Below are 20,670 nucleotides of genomic sequence, written 5' to 3'. Positions count from 1 at the left end.
TTCATTAGTCGTCATTAGGGTTTGTCGGCCAATCATTATCGTATTTATATTGTAATGAAACCCTATGGTGTAGTTAGTTATGAATTAATAAAAGTTGGCTGCTGCGGCAGATGTTACTAATCTTCGTCCAATTTCCGTTCGATCTCGTTCCATTTCGGCTTAATTTCGTTGCTATCACTCTAGCTTTCACTAAGTACAGTACAACTGGTATCAGAGCCATTCCGTACTAGCATAATGGTGGCTCAAACTTGCAAGGAGCTTCAAGAAACCAACAATAAACAACAGATCGAAATCGATAAATTACATTCAAAGGTAAACAACTTAGCCATACAATTCAGTACTATGTCTACTAAAGATGACCTTCAGTCGATGAAGACGGAAATTGATACTAGTATGTTGAATCTTAAAACTGACATTGAAAAAAGTTTAGACAAAAGTATTCAATCTCAGTTGGAAATTTTTTTTTCCACTCAAGATGCTTCAGGTTCTAATAATGGTGGATTTCACTCTAATTTTCATTCTAGGGGTCGCGATTCAAATCACTTTCATCGAACGCCTAAGTTGGACTTTCCTAGATTTGATGGGGACAACCCAAAAAGCTGGATTCAGAAGTGTGAATATTATTTTCAGATGCACAATATCGCTGAGCTTCACTTGACAAAGATGGAAGCAATTCATATGGATGGTAAGACAAGTAAATGGTATGATAACTTTTGTCTTACACAGGCTGTTATTCCTTGGCCATATTTTTGTCAGAGTGTGTGTGCTAGATTTGAAAACCCTGCACATGATAACATTGTTGGCATATTCAATAAATTAGCTCAAATTACTACTGTTGATGCTTATTTTGAGGAGTTTGAATATTACAAGGCTTTATTATTGGGAGTGCACCAGGATTTTCCTGAATCCTACTTCATTGCTAGTTTCATTGGTGGCCTGAAAGAAGAATTAAGAAGTTCAGTTCTTATGTTTGACCCAAAAACCTTACTTCATGCATTTTCACTTGCTAGAATGCAAGAACGGACCCTTGTTATGCAACAAAAAGCAAACAAAACCACTACCAAATTTTTATCACCCTCATATTCAAACACCAAGTCAATTCCTTCTACTTCTACTACACAAAAACCTACCTATATCCCACCTCCACCCCCAATTCTATAACCAAAGACAATACCAAACTTGCCTCTAAAAAGACTTACTCTTGAGCAGGTACAAGCAAGGAAAGCTCAAGGTCTTTGTTTCAACTGTGATGAAGCTTACAAGAGGGGCCATGTTTGTAAGAAGCAGTACTTATGTGTACTTATAGGGGAGGAAGCTGAGGAAATTTATGACACTGGTGTAGATACTTCAAATGAAACTGATGAGGAACCTCCACTGGAAAGTGATATGGTAATCTCCATACATGCTTTAACTGGTACTGTCTCAGGGGAAACTATCATAATTCCTGGTTTTATTAAAAAGAAGGCCATCTCCATCTTAACTGACACTGGCAGCACTCACAACTTTATAGATTCGGCTTTAGCTGTCAGTTTACAGTGTTCCATTGCTCAGACAGGAAATTTATTGGTCACAGTAGCTAATGGTGATAAAACTGTGAGCTCAGGGGTTTTCTTTCAGTTGGAATGGACTATGCAAGGTTACAAGTTCTCTGGGGACTTGAGACTACTTCCTCTAGGTGGGTGTGACATTGTTTTGGGTGCTGACTGGTTAAGAAACTTGGGGGATGTTCATTTCAACTTTTCCAAACTTTGTATCACCTTCAAACACAAAGGTAAGAAGATTACATTAACTGGTGTTCACCAAAAGTCTTCATTAAGTATGATGAGTGGCTCTGCACTTAAGAATTTTTTTCAGAAACACTCTCATGGCATTGTGGGCCAATTTTTCTCAATCTCAGGCTCTCCTACACCCCTCCCTACACCACCACCCATCACAACCTTACTTAATGAGTTCTCTGATGTTTTCACTGATACAAAAACCTTTCCACCTGAGAGAACATTGGATCACCAAATTCCTCTCAAGGAAAATTTTGAACCAGTAAACCTCAGACCTTATACATGTCCTTACATCCAAAAGTCTATTGTTGAGGAGTTGGTCAAGGAAATGCTCCATTCCGGGATCATACAACCAAGCCACAACCCATTTTCATCTCCCATTTTACTTGTCAAAAAGAAAGACAACACTTGGAGATTTTTTGTTGACTATAGAAAGTTGAACAACATTACCATTAAGGATAAATTTCCAATACCTATTATAGAGGATCTGCTTAATGAATTGCATGGGTCTAGATTCTTCACTAAGATTGAATTAAAGTCTGGTTACCATCAGATCAGAGTTTCTCCTGGAGATGTCCACAAAACAGCATTTAAAACTCATCATGGGCATTTTGAATTCAAGGTAATGCCATTTGGTCTCACTAATGCACCAGCTACATTCCAAGCACTAATGAATGATATTTTTCATCAACATCTCAGAAAATTCATTCTGGTATTTTTTGATGACATTCTGGTTTATATCCCTTCCTTAGAAACTCACTTAGTTCACTTACAAACAACTTTGGAACTTCTTAGACTGCATCAGCTGACAGCAAACTTCTCCAAATGCTCTTTTGGTCAATCTAGCATTGATTACTTGGGACACATTATTACAGACACTTGGGTTAAGGATGACCCTGACAAGATCTTTGCCATGGTTGGGTGGCCAACTCCTACAAATTTGAAGGCCTTGAGAGGATTCTTGGGCCTTACAGGTTATTATAGGAAATTTTTGAAGAATTATGGCCTCCTCAGTAAGCCACTTATTGACCTATTAAAGAAGGATGCTTTCAGTTGGTCTCCTGAAGCCACCACAACTTTTCTCAACCTCAAAAGAGCAATGACAACTACCCCTGTGTTGGCTCTGCCTGATTTTACTAAACAGTTCATCCTTGAAACAGATGCTTGTGACTTAGGTATTGGAGCTATACTCATGCAAGAAGGGAGAGCTATAGCCTTCTACAACAAACCTCTTGGTCCCAGAGCTGCTGCCTTATCCACTTATGAGAAGGAGCTGTTAGCAATTGTTCAAGCTGTCACTAAATGGAAGCATTATTTACAAGGTCAGCACTTCATCATTCACATTGACCATCAAAGCATCAATTACTTCCTGAAACAAAAAATTTCTACCACTTTGCAGCAGAAATGGCTTATGAAACTTCTAGGCTTTGATTATGAAGTAAAGTATAAAAAGGGTTCAGAGAATAAAGTAGCTGATGCCCTCTCAAGAAGACCTCATATGCCCGCTTCTTGCAATTCTATTTCATTGTCACAGCCTGTTTGGGCTCAAGAAGTAATTGCTAGTTACACTGCTGACCCTAAAGCTCAAGAAGTAATCACTCAACTAAGCATTACTCCTCATACTACAACTCCATTTTCTTATACTAATGGGGTATTAAGGTACAAAGGTAGACTCTATATTGGTTGCTCTGCTACAACAAGGTCCAACATTCTTAACTCTCTGCATTGCTCAGCTGTTGGGGGCCATTCTGGAATGCAAGCCACTTATATTAGAGCTAAGTCTTACTTCTATTGGCCTGGCATGAAGAAGGATGTTCTGCTATTTGTCTCCACTTGTGATGTTTGTTAGAGGAATAAAGGTGAACATACATTTCCAACTGGGTTACTACAACCACTTCCTATTCCAGATCATGCTTGGCAACACATCTCAATGGACTTCATTGAAGGCTTACCCATGAGTGAAAGGAAGTCAGTTATATTAGTGGTTGTTTACAGACTAACAAAGTATATCCATTTCATTGGTCTCCACCACCCATTCACTGCTGCTTTTGTTGCAAGAGAATTCATTTCACATGTTTTCAATCTCCATGGTCTACCATCTTCCATTATCTCTGACAGAGACAAGATTTTCACCATCAATTTTTGGCAAGACCTGTTTCAAGCTCTGGGCACTCAGTTACGTCTAAGTACTGCTTACCATCCTCAAACAGATGGTCAAACTGAGAGAGTTAACTCTTGCCTTGAAAGTTACTTGAGATGTATGTGTGGTCACCAACCAAAGAAATGGCATGCCTGGCTACCACTTGCTGAATGGTGGTACAACACAAATTACCACACAAGCTGAAGATGTCTTCATTCCAAGCCATGTATGGTTACCTTCCACCACATTTAGCTTTTCCATCAACTGCTACTACCTCTGTGGCTGAGGTTGAATCTTACTTGAAGTAGAGAGATGCAATGCTTGACTTACTTAAGGAAGCTCTTCACAAATCTCAAGAGAGAATGAAGTTTTATGTTGACATGAAGAGAACTGATAGAGTTTTCTCAGAGGGAGACAAGGTTTATCTGAAACTACAGCCTTATAGACAGACTTCTGTAGCTCTCAGAAGAAACTTGAAGCTTGCTGCAAAGTACTATGGGCCATTTACAGTCATTCAAAAAATTGGTCAAGTTGCTTACAGGTTACAACTGCCAGTGGAAGCAAGAATCCATAATGTTTTTCATGTCTCCCAATTGAAGCAGCACATTGGATCCAACCACATTCCTTCTCCCTCATTGCCCACATTGGATACTGATGGACACTTCCTTGTCATTCCAGCTGCTGCTCTAGTTTCCAGGACAATTATCAGAAATGGCATTTATGTACCCCAACTAATTATTCAGTGGACCAATCCACTTCCTTCAGATGCTACATGGGAGGACGTGAAGCACATTGCTCATCATTTTCCGAAGTTTAGTCCTTGAGGACAAGGATCTGCTGATGGAGAGGGGTGTTGTCATAGACCTTCTCCTTCTTTAGCTTACTCTTTGGGATGCATTGTTCATATATGCGTCTGCCTTTAGAACAATTGAGTCGTGTCACCTAACTATTTGATGTTGGTTACCAGCTGGGTTAGTACACACGTCTTTTCTTCATTAGTCGTATTTAGGGTTTGTCGGCCAATCATTGTCGTATTTATACTGTAATGAAACACTATGGTGTAGTTAGTTATGAATTAATGAAAGTTGGCTGCTGTGGTAGATGTTACTAATCTCCGTCCAATTTCCGTTCGATCTCGTTCCATTTCGGCTTAATTCCGTTGCTATCACTCTAGCTTTCACTAAGTACAGTACAGACTTTTGAAGTTACCAAAGCCTTCGTTAAGACGAACTGTTGGGCACAATACTTTGTTGATGATTTATTGACAGAGGTTTGCATATATACAATCCCTTCGAAAAGGTCATTGGTACACATTTTAAACATTGTCACCTGATGGGTGTCGAAAAATTACAGGAAAATCATGTCACATTGGAGAGTTTGTATCATCCGTTCGATGCAAAAAAATATTATTCTCTGCCTATTTGGAGGATCGACAACATGACCATGATAAATGAGTCAGCTGGAGCGAAATAGGAGCATGGGGAGACTTTTATGGACGATATTGATTAGTTGATTTCACTGAGATGAGTGCTGCTGACGACATATTTCCAAAAAATATTTAAACTTCCATGTTCATGTAGAGCATTATCTCATTATAAGCAATGAATCTAAATAAAAAATTGTCTAGAAGTTAAGATTATATTTCTTTCGTTTGAGCAAATCTCCGGCGATAAAAAATTAAAGGAAAAAACAAGAAAAAAAGAGAGGAAAATCCCAACTATTTTTATGACAAACCCATATTAAATTATAAGGAGTTGATAAGTATTCGGGACACAAATTATACGATATATTAAAAATGAACCAACATCATGGCCCGTACCGTTACGGCATGGGTTAAGGGCTAGTAATAAGTATATTTTTACGTGATTATACATTTAAAAAGGAATCCAAAAATGAAATTAGCTATCTAACAGTGTTTGGAGGTGGATAATGGACAACTTATCTACTTTTAATTTTAAACATGATATTTGATTTTTTTTTATAGACGAATATTTTGATGACTACCGAAAATAAATAAACTTATGTATGAATATATATTTGACAAACTAGTATAAGCAAATGTTCTATTTTTGTGCTTTCATCTGGCTTGAAAAATTAATAATAAACTAGTAATATATCATCGGCTGAGATGGTTCTTTCAGTTAAACAGTTTTACTTTTGTAGGTTGTCGCATACATTTTTAAGAATTAATCTACGAATCAATTTTTATTTCGATGAGAACTTGCAATCGTTTTGTTTTTAAGCCGAAGACTTTGCCTCTTAACCAGTTGTATAATTATTCTTTCTATACTTTTTTCTTAGTTAAAAAAACGGTGATCGAGCTTTCTGAGAATATTTTGCTTGGGGCCACATATACATTGGGGCCGGCCCTGTATTTATTTTTAGCTTTAGTGGAATTGTGAACCACTTTGAGGTCATGAAAATAGGAAAGTGTATTCCTTAATTCTATCTAGTTTAAGATAAGCTTATTTTATTTTCATTCTCCTTTTTGTCCGAAGGAAAAATAACCATTTTCCTTTTGTAGTTATCGTATGAAGATCTTTTATATATTGATAAACATTTTTTGTTCTAAATATTTGATTTAGTGTTTGCGTGTTAGCAGAAGCATTAAATTTGATTATGTAGGTGTAACTTGCAAGTGTTTCGAAAATTGATTAATGGGATGATGCAAGCAGAAAGGAAACAAACAAAAAATGACAAATATTATACTAGTATTACATAGAAAAACACCATTTTTTTCTTTTTTAGTTTTAAATGTACTTGGTCTTGATGGTTATGGTTGCCTAATCTTGTTTTGGTACCCACCTTATCTCTAGTCCTATGACCAAATACGGAAAATGGGTCATTTGTCCAAATATTTTTAAATCACGGTTCAAATGGACGAGTAAAAAATAATTTGGATGAAATGGCCAAAAAAAAAAGTAATAATGACGAAACTGGTTTCATCCTAGCTTAAATTTAAAAAATAGTAAGGATGAAACTTGATACATCCTGTGTAAATTAAAAATAAGAAAAAATATTTGAAAATGGGCACGATGAAACTGGTTACATCCTGCTTATTTTACATTTTTGTCCATTTAAACAGTATCAAAATCTAACTATCCATTTCACCCAGGAATTATTGATTTTGGTCTTTTTAACCAATTTTGTGGACCAAATACACCATTCCACTTTGGTTTGAACCAATGTAGTCAATTTCGTCCGTACCGGCCGATATATCGGCGATATTACCGGTATCGGACGCTGAGCGATACGGAAATCCTAATATCGCGATACGATTTTTTACCGATAATATCGTCCGATACGGGAAAAACGGTACATCGATTTATCGGCGATATTTGGTTTTTACAGTAATTTGTGAGGGCATTTTCGGAATTCAAGAAAGGAATTGTTGTTTCTGTGGTGGTACGAATCGATGAACAAAGATGGGTTTTCGGTAGATCGAATTCAGATACAGTGAAGTTGAATGGAGGAGATCTGGTGTTGGTCCGAGTGGTTGAGATGGTGATACTGAGATGAAGAGTTGCGGCTGCAGTTGCAGTGGGTTTTGATTTGAACCCAGAAAGAAGGGGATGAAGACGGTGGCAACTATTGATCGATGGTGATTGAATGGAGTTAGAAGGTTTGAATTCAAGACTGGAGAATGGTGCTGCTAGGTCAAGAAGCTACATAAATTTATTTTATTTTATTTTGTTTTGATACAATACGCGAGGAAGGTACATAAATTATTGATATTTTCTGGTGGTGTTGTCTCAGTTCAATTGAGATGGTGGTCTGTGAACTGCGGTGGCTATGGGTGAGTTACAAGGCAAGTGATGAGGTTGTGCATTACAGGAAATGGTGAATTGCAGGATGAGTTTGTTGCAGTGGTGAAAGAAAGCTGGTGATGATGAACTGAATAAGAGTGGTCAGAGTTGAATTGAATGAATGACTTGAGACACATAAATTGAGCTGAAATTACAAGAAAATATGAACCTGACTTTGCAGGAGGTGGATTTCAGAGAAGCTATGTGTGACCTGAGATATAATTTTGTATGAAACAATATAAATTATAGATATAAATTTAGAACCGATATCTCCTCGATATTTGATACCGAGATCTCCCCGATACAATATTGTACCAGTGTACCGGTACTCAGCCGAGACAAACCGGTATCCGATATTGACTACATTGGTTTGAACAGACAAAGAGAACCAAACAATCACTTAATGACGACAACTAGACGTCTAAAAGGATTTTGCATTGTTTTACAGTCAGCAGTGGCAACTCAGTGTTAGTCAACGTCATTATATCAAGTTCCTACTTTATGTGTATGTCCAGATGTTACTGACACCTGAATTCTGTTCGCGGGGTACCAAACTTCCGATTATTGGAGTTTTCGCCGATGGCCAAGGATGTTTCTCTGTTTCAAAAAAAAAAACAATAAAAGAAAAGGTTGAAAAAAAACTTATAAAAAAAAGCACACCCGGTGGGACTCAAACCCACAATCGCCTGATTAGAAGTTAGACGCCATATCCATTAGGCCACGGGTGCTTGATTTGATATTCAATTTTGACCATTTGGAATAATACACTGATGAGCCTACTTATGGGAAAACGTTGTCTTGTTGTGTCGACTTTTCTTGAACAATGTAACTCGTTTTTCTTGATGTAGTCGACCTATAACCCATTCGACTGGACTAGTTTAATGTGATACGATCATCCCTGTCGACATAATTTAAACTAGCAGCACCTATGATAATGGGTATAGAAAATTTAATGTAGTTGTCTTTCCACCTATGATAGGCACATTTTTGTGTCTTATATAATCTCAATTGTATATATTATTAGTGCTCGATTTTATATTTATTATAGTTTTTTATGTCCCTGTAGGTATTTTTGGAGAAATAAGCTTTTGCGGCGAAATTGGCTAAAAAAGTGGTTTTTGCGCCCATGGGAGAAAATTACTATACGGATCCTCACTTTGGATAAGGGGTAACCTAATTGCTAAGGGGTGACCCATTTCCAGGCATCTGCTAAAGGGAGACCGAGACTGGATAGGGGAAGGTCACATTTCTTCACGTTTTCAAACATTCGTTTTGGCGGGAAACTATGGGCAGCGAAGAACAATTTTTAGGGTTCGAATTTTGGAGCAGATTTGAAGAGATTCAATCGCTGGAAACAGTTGGGATGAACGTGATTAAGCTAAACATGGATAGTGTAAGTGATTTCACGAAGCAAATTGGGCTGGATAAGTTGTGAAAAGGGAACAAAGTTCAATAGGGAATGCTGTTTTCACGGGATTCTGTTGGGTCCAGTTTTGGCAATTGCGTGGAGGATTAGGGAGGATATCTTCTCTTATTCGATTCCCTTATATCTTGGGAAAGTTTGGTAACAACAGAAGACGCGTACGAAGAGTTTGAACAAGGATCAGCAGCCGTGTAGAAAAGAAAAGCCGTGACTTGGAAGAAAGGAAGAAGAAGAGATTTTCTCGGGATTTTTGTAGCTGATTGGGTATATAAAGGCTGGTGCGAAGTGAGAGAAGATTATCAAGAGTTTTGGGGTCGATCAGAGACCAGAGGGAGGTTGCAGAGGCGAAGAAAAGGAGTTGCAGGAAAGCTTCCTGCTGCTGCTCGAGGAGGAAGAAGAAGACGAAGAACGGACCCTCCAGGGCCGTCGTTCTTCAACAGTGCAAGCAGCAGAGAGGAAGTGTCGTAGTTTAGCTGCAGTTACCATCTATCGTTTCTTTCTGGACGCTTACTGATAGACGCATTTATGTGTCTATTTTGTTCTCAATGTTCTGTATTGTTAGACTCGATTAAGTACTTATTGTGTTATTTTGTGTTCTTGTAGGAAATTTTAGAGAAATAATCCCTTGCGGCGAAATGGGCTCAAAAAGCAGTGTTTTACACCCCGGAGAAATGTACCGTAGGCACCCCAGAATTGCACCGGAAGCGTCCCAGAAATGTCCCGGAGGAACCCAGAAAAATTACTATTTCCACCCCAATTGATATTCACACCCCAACACTTTGGATAAGGGGCACCTTCTTCAACAATTTGAATTTGTGTTTTTGGCGGGAAATGAAGTTTTCAACTGGCAGAATTTTGATTGTCAAAATGAATGGGTTAGAGTGCGATTCAATCGCTGAAAATTGGCAGAAAGATGTGATTTGGCATAAGGAACAAAGTTTGGGTGGTGGTTTCGATCAAATTTGGCTGGAATACGTGTTTTGATTCTCGAGTTCAAAACAGGGCAAGCATGCACTGGAGGATGATAATCACGCGTCATGGAGAGTTATGGACGTGTTCTGATGATGTGGAATGGCTCGAGCATCACTTTGGGTCGTGAAGAATCGATTTGGAGCGTGGAGGGAGGAAGTTTTCGCAAGAAATTCCAAGTTTGGTAAGAAAATATTCGGAAAATATTGTTATTCACTGCCCGCATAATGAAGAATTATATTGGAGTTATTGGCGAGATTTGGAGCTGTTGTTGGGTATAAATAGGCTCTTTGGGTCTACTAGAGAGGGGGTCGAGAGTCTGGGGGGCTGAGGAGAGCCAGAGAAGAAGAAATTCGAGTTTTCCCAAACTCGGTTTCTGCTGCTGCTGCTGATGATGAATATGAGGAACACGAAGAATGGACCTGCATCAGCAGTCGTTTTTCAACAGTGAAATAGACTCACAGACGTGGGTCGTAGGTGTGGGTCTTAGAGCTACAGTAACAATATCACTTCTTCTGTGTCGTTCATTTTGGACGCTTTCTGTGGGTCGCACATTCACTGTTTTATTATTTCATCTCCATTTTCATCCTTGTAAACACCCTTTGAGCAATAAATAAATACTTTGAGCGTGTTTTTATCATGATGAGCTAAACCCAACACTGGGACGACGGAGGAGGTCGAATTTCATCCATGTGGTAATTTCATTAATTCTTTTATTTACTTTTTGCACTAATTTTAATTAAATTAAGATTTTTAATTAATTACTTGTGATTTCATTTGACGGAGTATGCTTAGTCCTAGGGATTTTTGATATGCCATGCTTAAGAAATAAAAGTAATATTTTATAAAATCTATCTTGGCAATAAACTAGAGTTAATATTTGTTTTGTTTTTGAACTATAATTGCTAAAATTAATTTCTGAACCATTTGAAGAAAAAAAACGGCCGAATCTTTAGTCCCAGTACTCTTGCCCATACTGTTAATATTTTTTGTATATATTTATTAAATCTAAAAATTCCATTTCCTTCACAAGTCTGAAACGAATCCTAATTACTACATCCCACGAAAAATCATAAATCACTTACTGAGGGTCGTAGATCCTCTGTTTTATCCTTTTTCAATCTTTTAAACATCTTGTGAGTCTTAGAATCATTGTTTCATAACTTTTGACTCTTTTAATCATATTTTGAGCATCAAATATATTTTTAGAACATGATTATTATGAATAGCTAAACCCCATTACTGGGATGATGGAGGAAACCATTCTTTATGCATGAGTAATTCTATTTAATTCTTTTATGACTATTTGCACTATTATGAGTTGATTTATGATTTTTCTTGATTATTTGTGATTTTATCTGATGATGTATGCTTAGTCTAGGAACTCTTGATGCATCATGCTTATGATTTACATCTAATACTTTACAAAATCTATTTTTTGGCAAAGAAAAGAGTCGATATTTGTTATCATTATAAGCTATAATTGTCTAGAATTAATAGTTGATTCGCATGAGTATAAGAATTGGTGGAATCCTGAGTCCTAGTATCTCTTGATCCTGTGACAAATTTTGTATATACTTTTTTTTTAAAATCTTTTCAAGTCCGAGCAACGAACTCTTATTTACCGCAATCGAAACACTACAACAATACGATCATCCCTGTCGACATAATTTAAACTAGCAGCACCTATGATAATGGGTATAAAAAATTTAATGTAGTTGTCTTCCCATAAAATAGAAACTCTCTTATCATTCGTAAGCTTGCATAGCCAAGTTAAGGGTTAAAAAAATTCTTGGCTCTAGTAGTGGTGCTTTAATTTTCTCATTTAAAAACAGCCTCTACATTCGTTAGATTTATTAGTAATTTTTTTCTTAGATATATTCTTCTAAGGTGTTTGATGGTATGGATAAAATTTATATGGAACTCCATTCTTTGTCTAATCTTATTAGCCCAGTTGACTGCCATCTGAGTAGTCTGCGCATCTATTTCCAGTTTTCTTACTTCACTTCGATGTGGAGCTGAAAGCATGCACTAGTCTTCCTCATACCAAGGGTGCATCAATCCAGAGTCATGACATTTTCTTCTTGCATCATCCTTTTGATGTAAATGGATTATGTAAGCTCCCAAAACTTGCATAACGGTTAGCTTCTTTTCCTGTACATGCCCAATTTGTATATGGTGCATGCCTACGTCTAATGGCTTGATTAGTAGTATGAGCATCCAAGGAATGGACAACAACTACCTCATCAAGTGTGTCACAATCATCTCGCAATTATATGGTACGGGAAACAATGTGCTGGACCACAAATGCTGCAACTCATTGTGACTTCCTACGTACCCTACTTCATAGCTCGAAGAGAATAAGCACATACCATAGTTCATCAACCTCGAGACTAGAAACTAAAGTCAATTCGTATTGAAGGCCAAGTCCAACCAAATCCTAGTTCGTATAGGCCAAAAGGTCTTTCGCATGTGATGCACAATCGACCTTTTCTGCGGAATGCATCTAGTGGTGCATTCTTGGTTTAACAACGTAACAATAATGATGCATGTTTATCACGAAACTCACTCGATCAAGCAGCACGATATGATGATATTTTCACATCATATTTTATTCACAACCAAGCTTTATAGATTAAGGATGCATCTCCGCTTAATGCACTGATAGACGCATTTATGTGTCTAATATATCTCAATTGTATATAGTGTTAGTGCTCGATTCTATACTTATTTGGTTATTTTATTTATTTGTAGGTGTTTTTAGAAGAATAAGGTTTTGCGGCGAAATTGGCTGAAAATGCGGCGTTTGGACCTCCGTTGATAGAGTACCGGAAGCACCTCAGAAATACCCCGGAGGAACCCCGAAAAAGTGCGGAAAATGTCCCAAAAAACTCACTATACGGACCCTCGATTTTGGATAAGGGGTAACTGATGAGTGCCAAATATTGTATATATCTATCCCTTTTTGTTGGCATTTAACTCATCTTTTATGCATTAATTCTACATTTTATCCCATATTCTGTATTTTCATTGTTTTCGAGAATAAATATTTTTATTAATTAATTTTGCATTTTTAGGTAATAAATAAAGTCTGGATGACTTGCGGAGCAAAAAGAGCATAAAAGTAGTGAAAAGCCGGGAGAAATCACGCAAGGAAGCCGCGAAGAATGGTGCGCACAACCTCATTTTCTACACACAAAAACGCCTCCGTTCTCAGCCATCAGATCAGTTCTCAGAAGCATCCGATGGTCGCTCCTTCATAGATCATCAAAATCTGAAGTCTCTGCCAAGCACCACAGCGCTGAAATTCCAAGCCTTCAGATTAGATGGTAGTTGAATCCAACGGTTGCTCCCTTGCTGTTCATCGAAGTTTGATATCTCCGCCTTACACTACAGTACCTAACTCCATCAAGTACCGTTCGTTTCGTTGTATCCCTTCATCCGACGGTCGCTCCTCGCTTGCCTCCGCATCACCGTACGATCTACCTACCAGCTCCACATCTCACGGCTTAGTCTCGCTGAACATCAAAAATCGATGAAGCCGCCACACACTGGAGCACCCGAACCCTAGACCTCAAACAAACAGCCCCTACACTAACCCATATCGACCTCTCCTCCCTCACCTCCCTCTGCAGAACCACCTTCTTCACCTGCCGCACCACCATCATCACCAGCACCTTCTTCACCTGCTACAACCATCATGCAACCACCATACCATCATCACAACCACCCATATTACCTAAACCACCTAATACCCCTCTCTCTAGCCCTCTATTTCACTGATTTCTCACCATTCTTTTCTCTGAAACCCTAGGTGAGAAATCAGTCAAATAGGTGAGTCTCGAGTAGTAATTGAAGCATGGGAATGGAACAGAGGACCAAGGAGAAGAATGGGTCGAAGAAAAACTCGTCAAATCACATCAATTTGGGTAAGAATTTACCAAACCCTAGTTCTGTCAATTTGGGGGTTTTTACATAAATCCTAATTAGGTTGAGATAGAGCATGGAGAAGATAAAGTGGGTGATATAGGGTAGGTAATTGAATTTAACTGTGATTTTCTGTCACATTAGGTAGAACCCTAATGTCTACTGTTTTGGGGATTTTTGGGTGAAAAGGGTGTAAACCCTAATCATGTAATTGGGTATAAAAAGGGGACTGTGGTGGGTGTAATGGATTATCTCTGGACTAGCCAGTGTATCCCCATGAGGGCTGGACTAGCCAGTTCCTCTTGGGTAGATTTTTCTTCCCTGTTCTGTATTTGTAGACTTAATTTTAATTTGCAACTTTAATTCCAAATTCAGTTTTAGTTCATCATGTTTTCAATTCATGTGTTTGCTATCCATGTTTTTCCATGTTCTGTGTATTGTTCAATTTCTCCATTAGTTGTAATGTTAATGTTCCTGTTAATGTGCTTGTTTTCATATTCTGTTGATGTTCCTGTTAAATGTGCATGTTCCTGTTGATGTTTGTGTAATGTTAATGTTTAGTTCACTACTGTTAGTTTAATGGAATGCTAGGCTAGAAACCTTTGAAGCACTGAATTGATTGAGTAATGGAAGAAATCAGTGCTCATAGCAAGCTGATTATCTTGCCATTCCATTTTTGTATGCTTAGGTTGCACTGATTTGATTGAGCATTGGGAGAAATTAGTGCTCATAGCAAGCTAATTCTCTTCCCATTCTTTTTGAATGCCTTAGCTTTGCTTTGTTACTTCTTCTCCACATCCCTGCCCTTGGCCTTAGGCCTTGGTTCATTTATCTTGTTCACACTGTTTTCTTCATTGTCATCTTTCTTTTGCTGTTTAGTTTTTAGTCTGTTTAATCTTTGCTGTTTTTGCCATTCTTTTGTTCTCTGGTTTGCTTCCAATTTGGCCTAGAGCCACTGTTTACACTCCTCTTTTGCTACTAAGTCAGAAGCCCTTGTGCTGTTGCTTTTGCCCTGTTGTTGCTTCCCTACCCTGCTACTCAGTGTTTGTGCAGCTGCTTTCTTTGCACTGCTGCTCCAAAGCTCACTTCAACTGAGCCCAAGCTCAGTTCTCAGTTCTAAGCCCACTGTCCATTGTTTGTACAAACTGAAGCCCAGGTTTGAACCAAAAGTTGAAGCCCATTTCATCATTGGGTGAAGTTAAGCCCAGTCTACTGTGTACATAACTGAGGCCCAATTCAATCAACTGTGGGCTTAACCCAAAAGCCTAACTCAAAGCCCAAGGCTCAGTTCAATTCAAAGGCCCAAGGCCTAAAGCACTTCATCATTACAAACAAACCCACTAAGCCCAAAGCAAATTTAGAGCCCAATAGCAATTTAGAGCCCAAATAGCTAAACACACAAAACACTCCCAATCTCTGTGGATCGACCCGTACTTGCACGAGCTACAACCGACGACCGTGCACTTGCGGTATTACTGTAGGCCCGCGTTTCATTGCGCTTAATTTTTATACACGTTCTCGGGCCCACCAAGTTTTTGGCGCCGCTGCCGGGGACCATTTTGCATTTAAATATAATATCTTTGAGGCCTACCAAGTTTTTGGCGCCGTTGCCGGGGATTGGTGCTGTGTTTTTCTTGTTGTTTTATTAGCTATTTTTGCATTTCACTGCATAGCATTTGCATCTGCATCTGCTTCACTTCATTTGCTGTTGGACCTGCTGTTCTAAACCTGTTTTTCCTCTGCTGGGACGCCACCAAGGAAAAGAACCAAAACCCAACTGGGTTTTTGCAACAATATCAGAGCAGCTGGGCTGTGCTTAAAAGGTAACCCATTTAAGAGAACCCGAATTGTGGGCTTCCAATTTTTTTTAATTGTGGGCTTGTAATATTAAAGCCAATTTTTGGGCTTCTCTTATTTTCTGTTGGGTTTGTAATAATTTATTTGTGGGCTTGTTTGTTTAATTTGTGGGCTTGTATTTAATTTTTGTGAGCTTGTTTAATTTGGACTTGTATTTTGTATTCTGGGTTTTTAAACCCAGCTGAGCTTGTAACCGATCACGCTAGTTGAACTCGTTAGTGGGCCGAGTACCCAAATTCTAGGCCGAGATTTTGGACTCAGTTCCACAAAAAGTTTTCAACCAAGCGGAGACAAAGCAGACACAAAACAAACAGTGGGCGTGCTCCCATTTCAAAAACCAAATTTTATTTTCTTTTTTTTTTAAAAAAAAAAAAAATATATTTTTACGTTACTTTTCCCCTTGTTCTAAAAAACCAAAAAAAAAAAAAAAAAAAAAAAAAAAAAAAAAAACCAAAATTTCTTTTGCTCCCAATTCAAAAACCAAAATTTCTTCCGACAAAACCAAATTTTTCCAAAAAGTCCAATCCATTAAAAAAAAAACCAAATTTTCTTGTAGATAATGTGTTAGTTAAATTCCTTTGTATATATTTTGTGCTCATCCATTGTGACTCCGAAATATGTTGGAGTTTTGCCTTGGATAACGGAGTTTTAGTTTTAATTCTGCTTTCGCCGAAAATCGGGTATTCTCTCTCCTTTTACTCTACTCAGCATGTCCCTTCCATATGTTGCATTCTAATTCTTTCCATATTTTAAACATTGAGGACAATGTTAGTTTAGGTTTGGGGGTATAGAGTAGATACCACGATAATATGGCATAATTGAAAACAAAACTCCATCTTTTTGAAAAAATCGAAAAAATTCAAAAAATTAAAAAAAAATTGAAAGAATCATAAAATGGAGCTCATTTACCTTGAAATGTTGACTCTTGTGCAAATATGTAATTTTAGGAGTCTTAGTCTAGATATTTAGGCACCTGATTCTAGCACAATTCACATAGTGATAAGAAATTTGCACGCGCACGATCTACCAATACATGTATGGCCTCGATCTTCAAGGTGTTTGATAGGAAGTTACGATGCCAATCACTTTAGAATACTGAACGAACTTGACTAGCTTGTTCTTTGGTGGTTGGGATAGAAGGTGGAGGTTACATTAAGAAAGACAACCATCGAATTTAACTGGGTGCATCAAAAGGCTACCTCTTGCAAAGTGTCATGTAATTTTGTTTCCTTTTGTATTTGTATCAAAAGTGTTTACTCTTAAAAAAAAAAAAAAAAAAAAAAAAAAAAAAAAAAAAACGATGTATAATTCAGAAAAAAAAAAGAGAAAAAAATATCAGAAAATACAAAAAAAATCAAGTATTTATCAATTTCATCATCTCTTGTTCCAAAAATAAAAGAGAGTAGTCAATGTAAATAAGAGTCATGTAAAGAGTCATCTTTGTGTTTTTTTGTAATAGCAAGGAGGGTGTATGCCATTGATGTACACGCGAGTAATTGTGAAATACCTCAACTCATTCACAATCTCGTAAAGTCCGGACAGCTAGCTAGATTTCGACCTCAGTTCTTAGCCTGAGAAACTATCTCTGGTGATTAGTAGTCATAACTTCAGATCTTTCTTACACATGTGTAGATACAATTTACACTCTTATCACATGTCTTTTTTGTATCAGTGCTAGGATTGTGCCTCCTTGATAGATACTAGATTGACATCTCCATTTTGCTGTGAGCTTAAACGTTTTGCACATGTCACATTTGATGGAATATGAGCTCATATTTGTCCTTAGGTTTTGTAGGCACACCTTGGTAAACCTTCACGAGACTTCACTCGTCCACTAGGGACACTTAGTGGTTTAAAAGGCTTAGTGCATACGCTAAATGCATTCGAGAGACCAGCGACAGTGGTATAGTTAGGATTTCCTTAGTTCTGTTTTACTTGAGGACAAGTAAAATTCAGGTTTGGGGGTATTTGATGAGTGCCAATATTGTATATATATCCCTTTTTGTTGGCATTTAACTCATCTTTTATGCATTAATTCTACATTTTATCCCATATTCTGTATTTTCATTGTTTTCGAGAATAAATATTTTTATTAATTAATTTGCATTTTTAGGTAATAAATAAAGTCTGGATGACTTGCGGAGCAAAAGAGCAGAAAGTAGTGAAAAAGCGGGAGAAAGAGAGGGAGAAAGGAAGGGAAAGGAGAAAGAAGCACGAAGGGAAGCGCGAGAATGGTGCGCACAACCTCATTTTCTACACACAAAACGCCTCCGTTCTCAGCCATCAGATCAGTTCTCAGAAGCATCCGATGGTCGCTCCTTCATAGATCATCAAAATCTGAAGTCTCTGCCAAGCCACAGCGCTGAAATTCCAAGCCTTCAGATTAGATGGTAGTTGAATCCAACGGTTGCTCCCTTGCTGTTCATCGAAGTTTGATATCTCCGCCTTACACTACAGTACCTAACTCCATCAAGTACCGTTCGTTTCGTTGTATCCCTTCATCCGACGGTCGCTCCTCGCTTGCCTCCGCATCACCGTCCGATCTACCTACCAGCTCCACATCTCACGGCTTAGTCTCGCTGAACATCAAAAATAGATGAAGCCGCCACACACTGGAGCACCCGAACCCTAGACCTCAAACAAACAGCCCCTACACTACCCATATCGACCTCTCCTCCTCACCTCCCTCTGCAGAACCACCTTCTTCACCTGCCGCACCATCATCACCAGCACCTTCTTCACCTGCTACAACCATCATGCAACCACCATACCATCATCACAACCACCCATATTACCTAAACCACCTAATACCCCTCTCTCTAGCCCTCTATTTCACTGATTTCTCACCATTCTTTTCTCTGAAACCCTAGGTGAGAAATCAGTCAAATAGGTGAGTCTCGAGTAGTAATTGAAGCATGGGAATGGAACAGAGGACCAAGGAGAAGAATGGGTCGAAGAAAAACTCGTCAAATCACATCAATTTGGGTAAGAATTTACCAAACCCTAGTTCTGTCAATTTGGGGGTTTTTACATAAATCCTAATTAGGTTGAGATAGAGCATGGAGAAGATAAAGTGGGTGATATAGGGTAGGTAATTGAATTTAACTGTGATTTTCTGTCACATTAGGTAGAACCCTAATGTCTACTGTTTTGGGGATTTTTGGGTGAAAAGGGTGTAAACCCTAATCATGTAATTGGGTATAAAAAGGGGACTGTGGTGGGTGTAATGGATTATCTCTGGACTAGCCAGTGTATCGCCATGAGGGCTGGACTAGCCAGTTCCTCTTGGGTAGATTTTTCTTCCCTGTTCTGTATTTGTAGACTTAATTTTAATTTGCAATTTTAATTCCAAATTCAGTTTTAGTTCATCATGTTTTCAATTCATGTGTTTGCTATCCATGTTTTTCCATGTTCTGTGTATTGTTCAATTTCTCCATTAGTTGTAATGTTAATGTTCCTGTTAATGTGCTTGTTTTCATATTCTGTTGATGTTCCTGTTAAATGTGCATGTTCCTGTTGATGTTTGTGTAATGTTAATGTTTAGTTCACTACTGTTAGTTTAATGGAATGCTAGGCTAGAAACCTTTGAAGCACTGAATTGATTGAGTAATGGAAGAAATCAGTGCTCATAGCAAGCTGATTATCTTGCCATTCCATTTTTGTATGCTTAGGTTGCACTGATTTGATTGAGCATTGGGAGAAATTAGTGCTCATAGCAAGCTAATTCTCTTCCCATTCTTTTTGAATGCCTTAGCTTTGCTTTGTTACTTCTTCTCCACATCCCTGCCCTTGGCCTTAGGCCTTGGTTCATTTATCTTGTTCACACTGTTTTCTTCATTGTCATCTTTCTTTTGTTGTTTAGTTTTTAGTCTGTTTAATCTTTGCTGTTTTTGCCATTCTTTTGTTCTCTGGTTTGCTTCCAATTTGGCCTAGAGCCACTGTTTACACTCCTCTTTTGCTACTAAGTCAGAAGCCCTTGTGCTGTTGCTTTTGCCCTGTTGTTGCTTCCCTACCCTGCTACTCAGTGTTTGTGCAGCTGCTTTCTTTGCACTGCTGTTGCTGCAGCTGCTGTTGCTGCAGCTGCCTTTTCCTTCTACTGCTGCAGCTGCTGCTGCAACCCTGCTGCTGCTGCTTTCTTTGCACTGCTGCTCCAAAGCTCACTTCAACTGAGCCCAAGCTCAGTTCTCAGTTCTAAGCCCACTGTCCATTGTTTGTACAAACTGAAGCCCAGGTTTGAACCAAAAGTTGAAGCCCATTTCATCATTGGGTGAAGTTAAGCCCAGTCTACTGTGTACATAACTGAGTCCCAATTCAATCAACTGTGGGCTTAACCCAAAAGCCTAACTCAAAGCCCAAGGCTCAGTTCAATTCAAAGGCCCAAGGCCTAAAGCACTTCATCATTACAAACAAACCCACTAAGCCCAAAGCAAATTTAGAGCCCAATAGCAATTTAGAGCCCAAATAGCTAAACACACAAAACACTCCCAATCTCTGTGGATCGACCCGTACTTGCACGAGCTACAACCGACGACCGTGCACTTGCTGTATTACTGTAGGCCCGCGTTTCATTGCGCTTAATTTTTATACACGTTCCCGGGCCCACCAGTAACCTAATTACTAAGGGGTGACCCATTTCCAGACAGCTGCTAAAGGGACACCGGAGCTGGATAGGGGGCATCTCTTCTTCACATTTCAAACTCAAGATTTTGGCGGGAAAGGACTTTGCAGCGGAACTGATATTAGGGTTCGATTTTATGGACGAATTAGAAGTAG

The 20,670-nt window shown here is 38.5% G+C and overlaps 1 protein-coding gene and 1 non-coding gene across 2 annotated transcripts; one reads left to right on the top strand and one right to left on the bottom strand.

Annotated features, from left to right (window-relative positions):
* The first annotated feature begins 234 nt into the window (after window positions 1–234).
* LOC113295752 lies at window positions 235–4,739 on the top strand. Its single transcript, XM_026544076.1, has 4 exons — window positions 235–1,029; window positions 1,210–3,426; window positions 3,625–4,002; window positions 4,224–4,739. Exons 1-4 carry the CDS (start codon window positions 235–237, stop codon window positions 4,737–4,739), a joined length of 3,906 nt encoding a protein of 1,301 aa, XP_026399861.1.
* A 3,637-nt stretch (window positions 4,740–8,376) lies between these two features.
* Window positions 8,377–8,449, bottom strand: TRNAR-UCU. The gene has a single exon. It is a non-coding gene; the product is annotated as a tRNA-Arg (tRNA).
* Between the last annotated feature and the right edge of the window lie 12,221 nt (window positions 8,450–20,670).

This window comes from Papaver somniferum, chromosome 7 (assembly GCF_003573695.1).
Source record: "Papaver somniferum cultivar HN1 chromosome 7, ASM357369v1, whole genome shotgun sequence".
Classification (NCBI taxonomy): Eukaryota; Viridiplantae; Streptophyta; class Magnoliopsida; order Ranunculales; family Papaveraceae; genus Papaver; species Papaver somniferum.
This window is presented reverse-complemented; position numbering and strand designations above follow the sequence as displayed.

Coding starts and splice junctions, on each gene's coding strand:
- LOC113295752 (XM_026544076.1), top strand. CDS start 235: ATGGTGGCTCAAACTTGCAAGGAGCTTCAAGAAACCAACAATAAACAA. Junction 1,030..1,209: donor GAATGCAAGAACGGACCCTT/GTTATGCAACAA, acceptor ACTCTTGAGCAG/GTACAAGCAAGGAAAGCTCA. Junction 4,003..4,223: donor CAGATGGTCAAACTGAGAGA/GTTAACTCTTGC, acceptor TACTTGAAGTAG/AGAGATGCAATGCTTGACTT.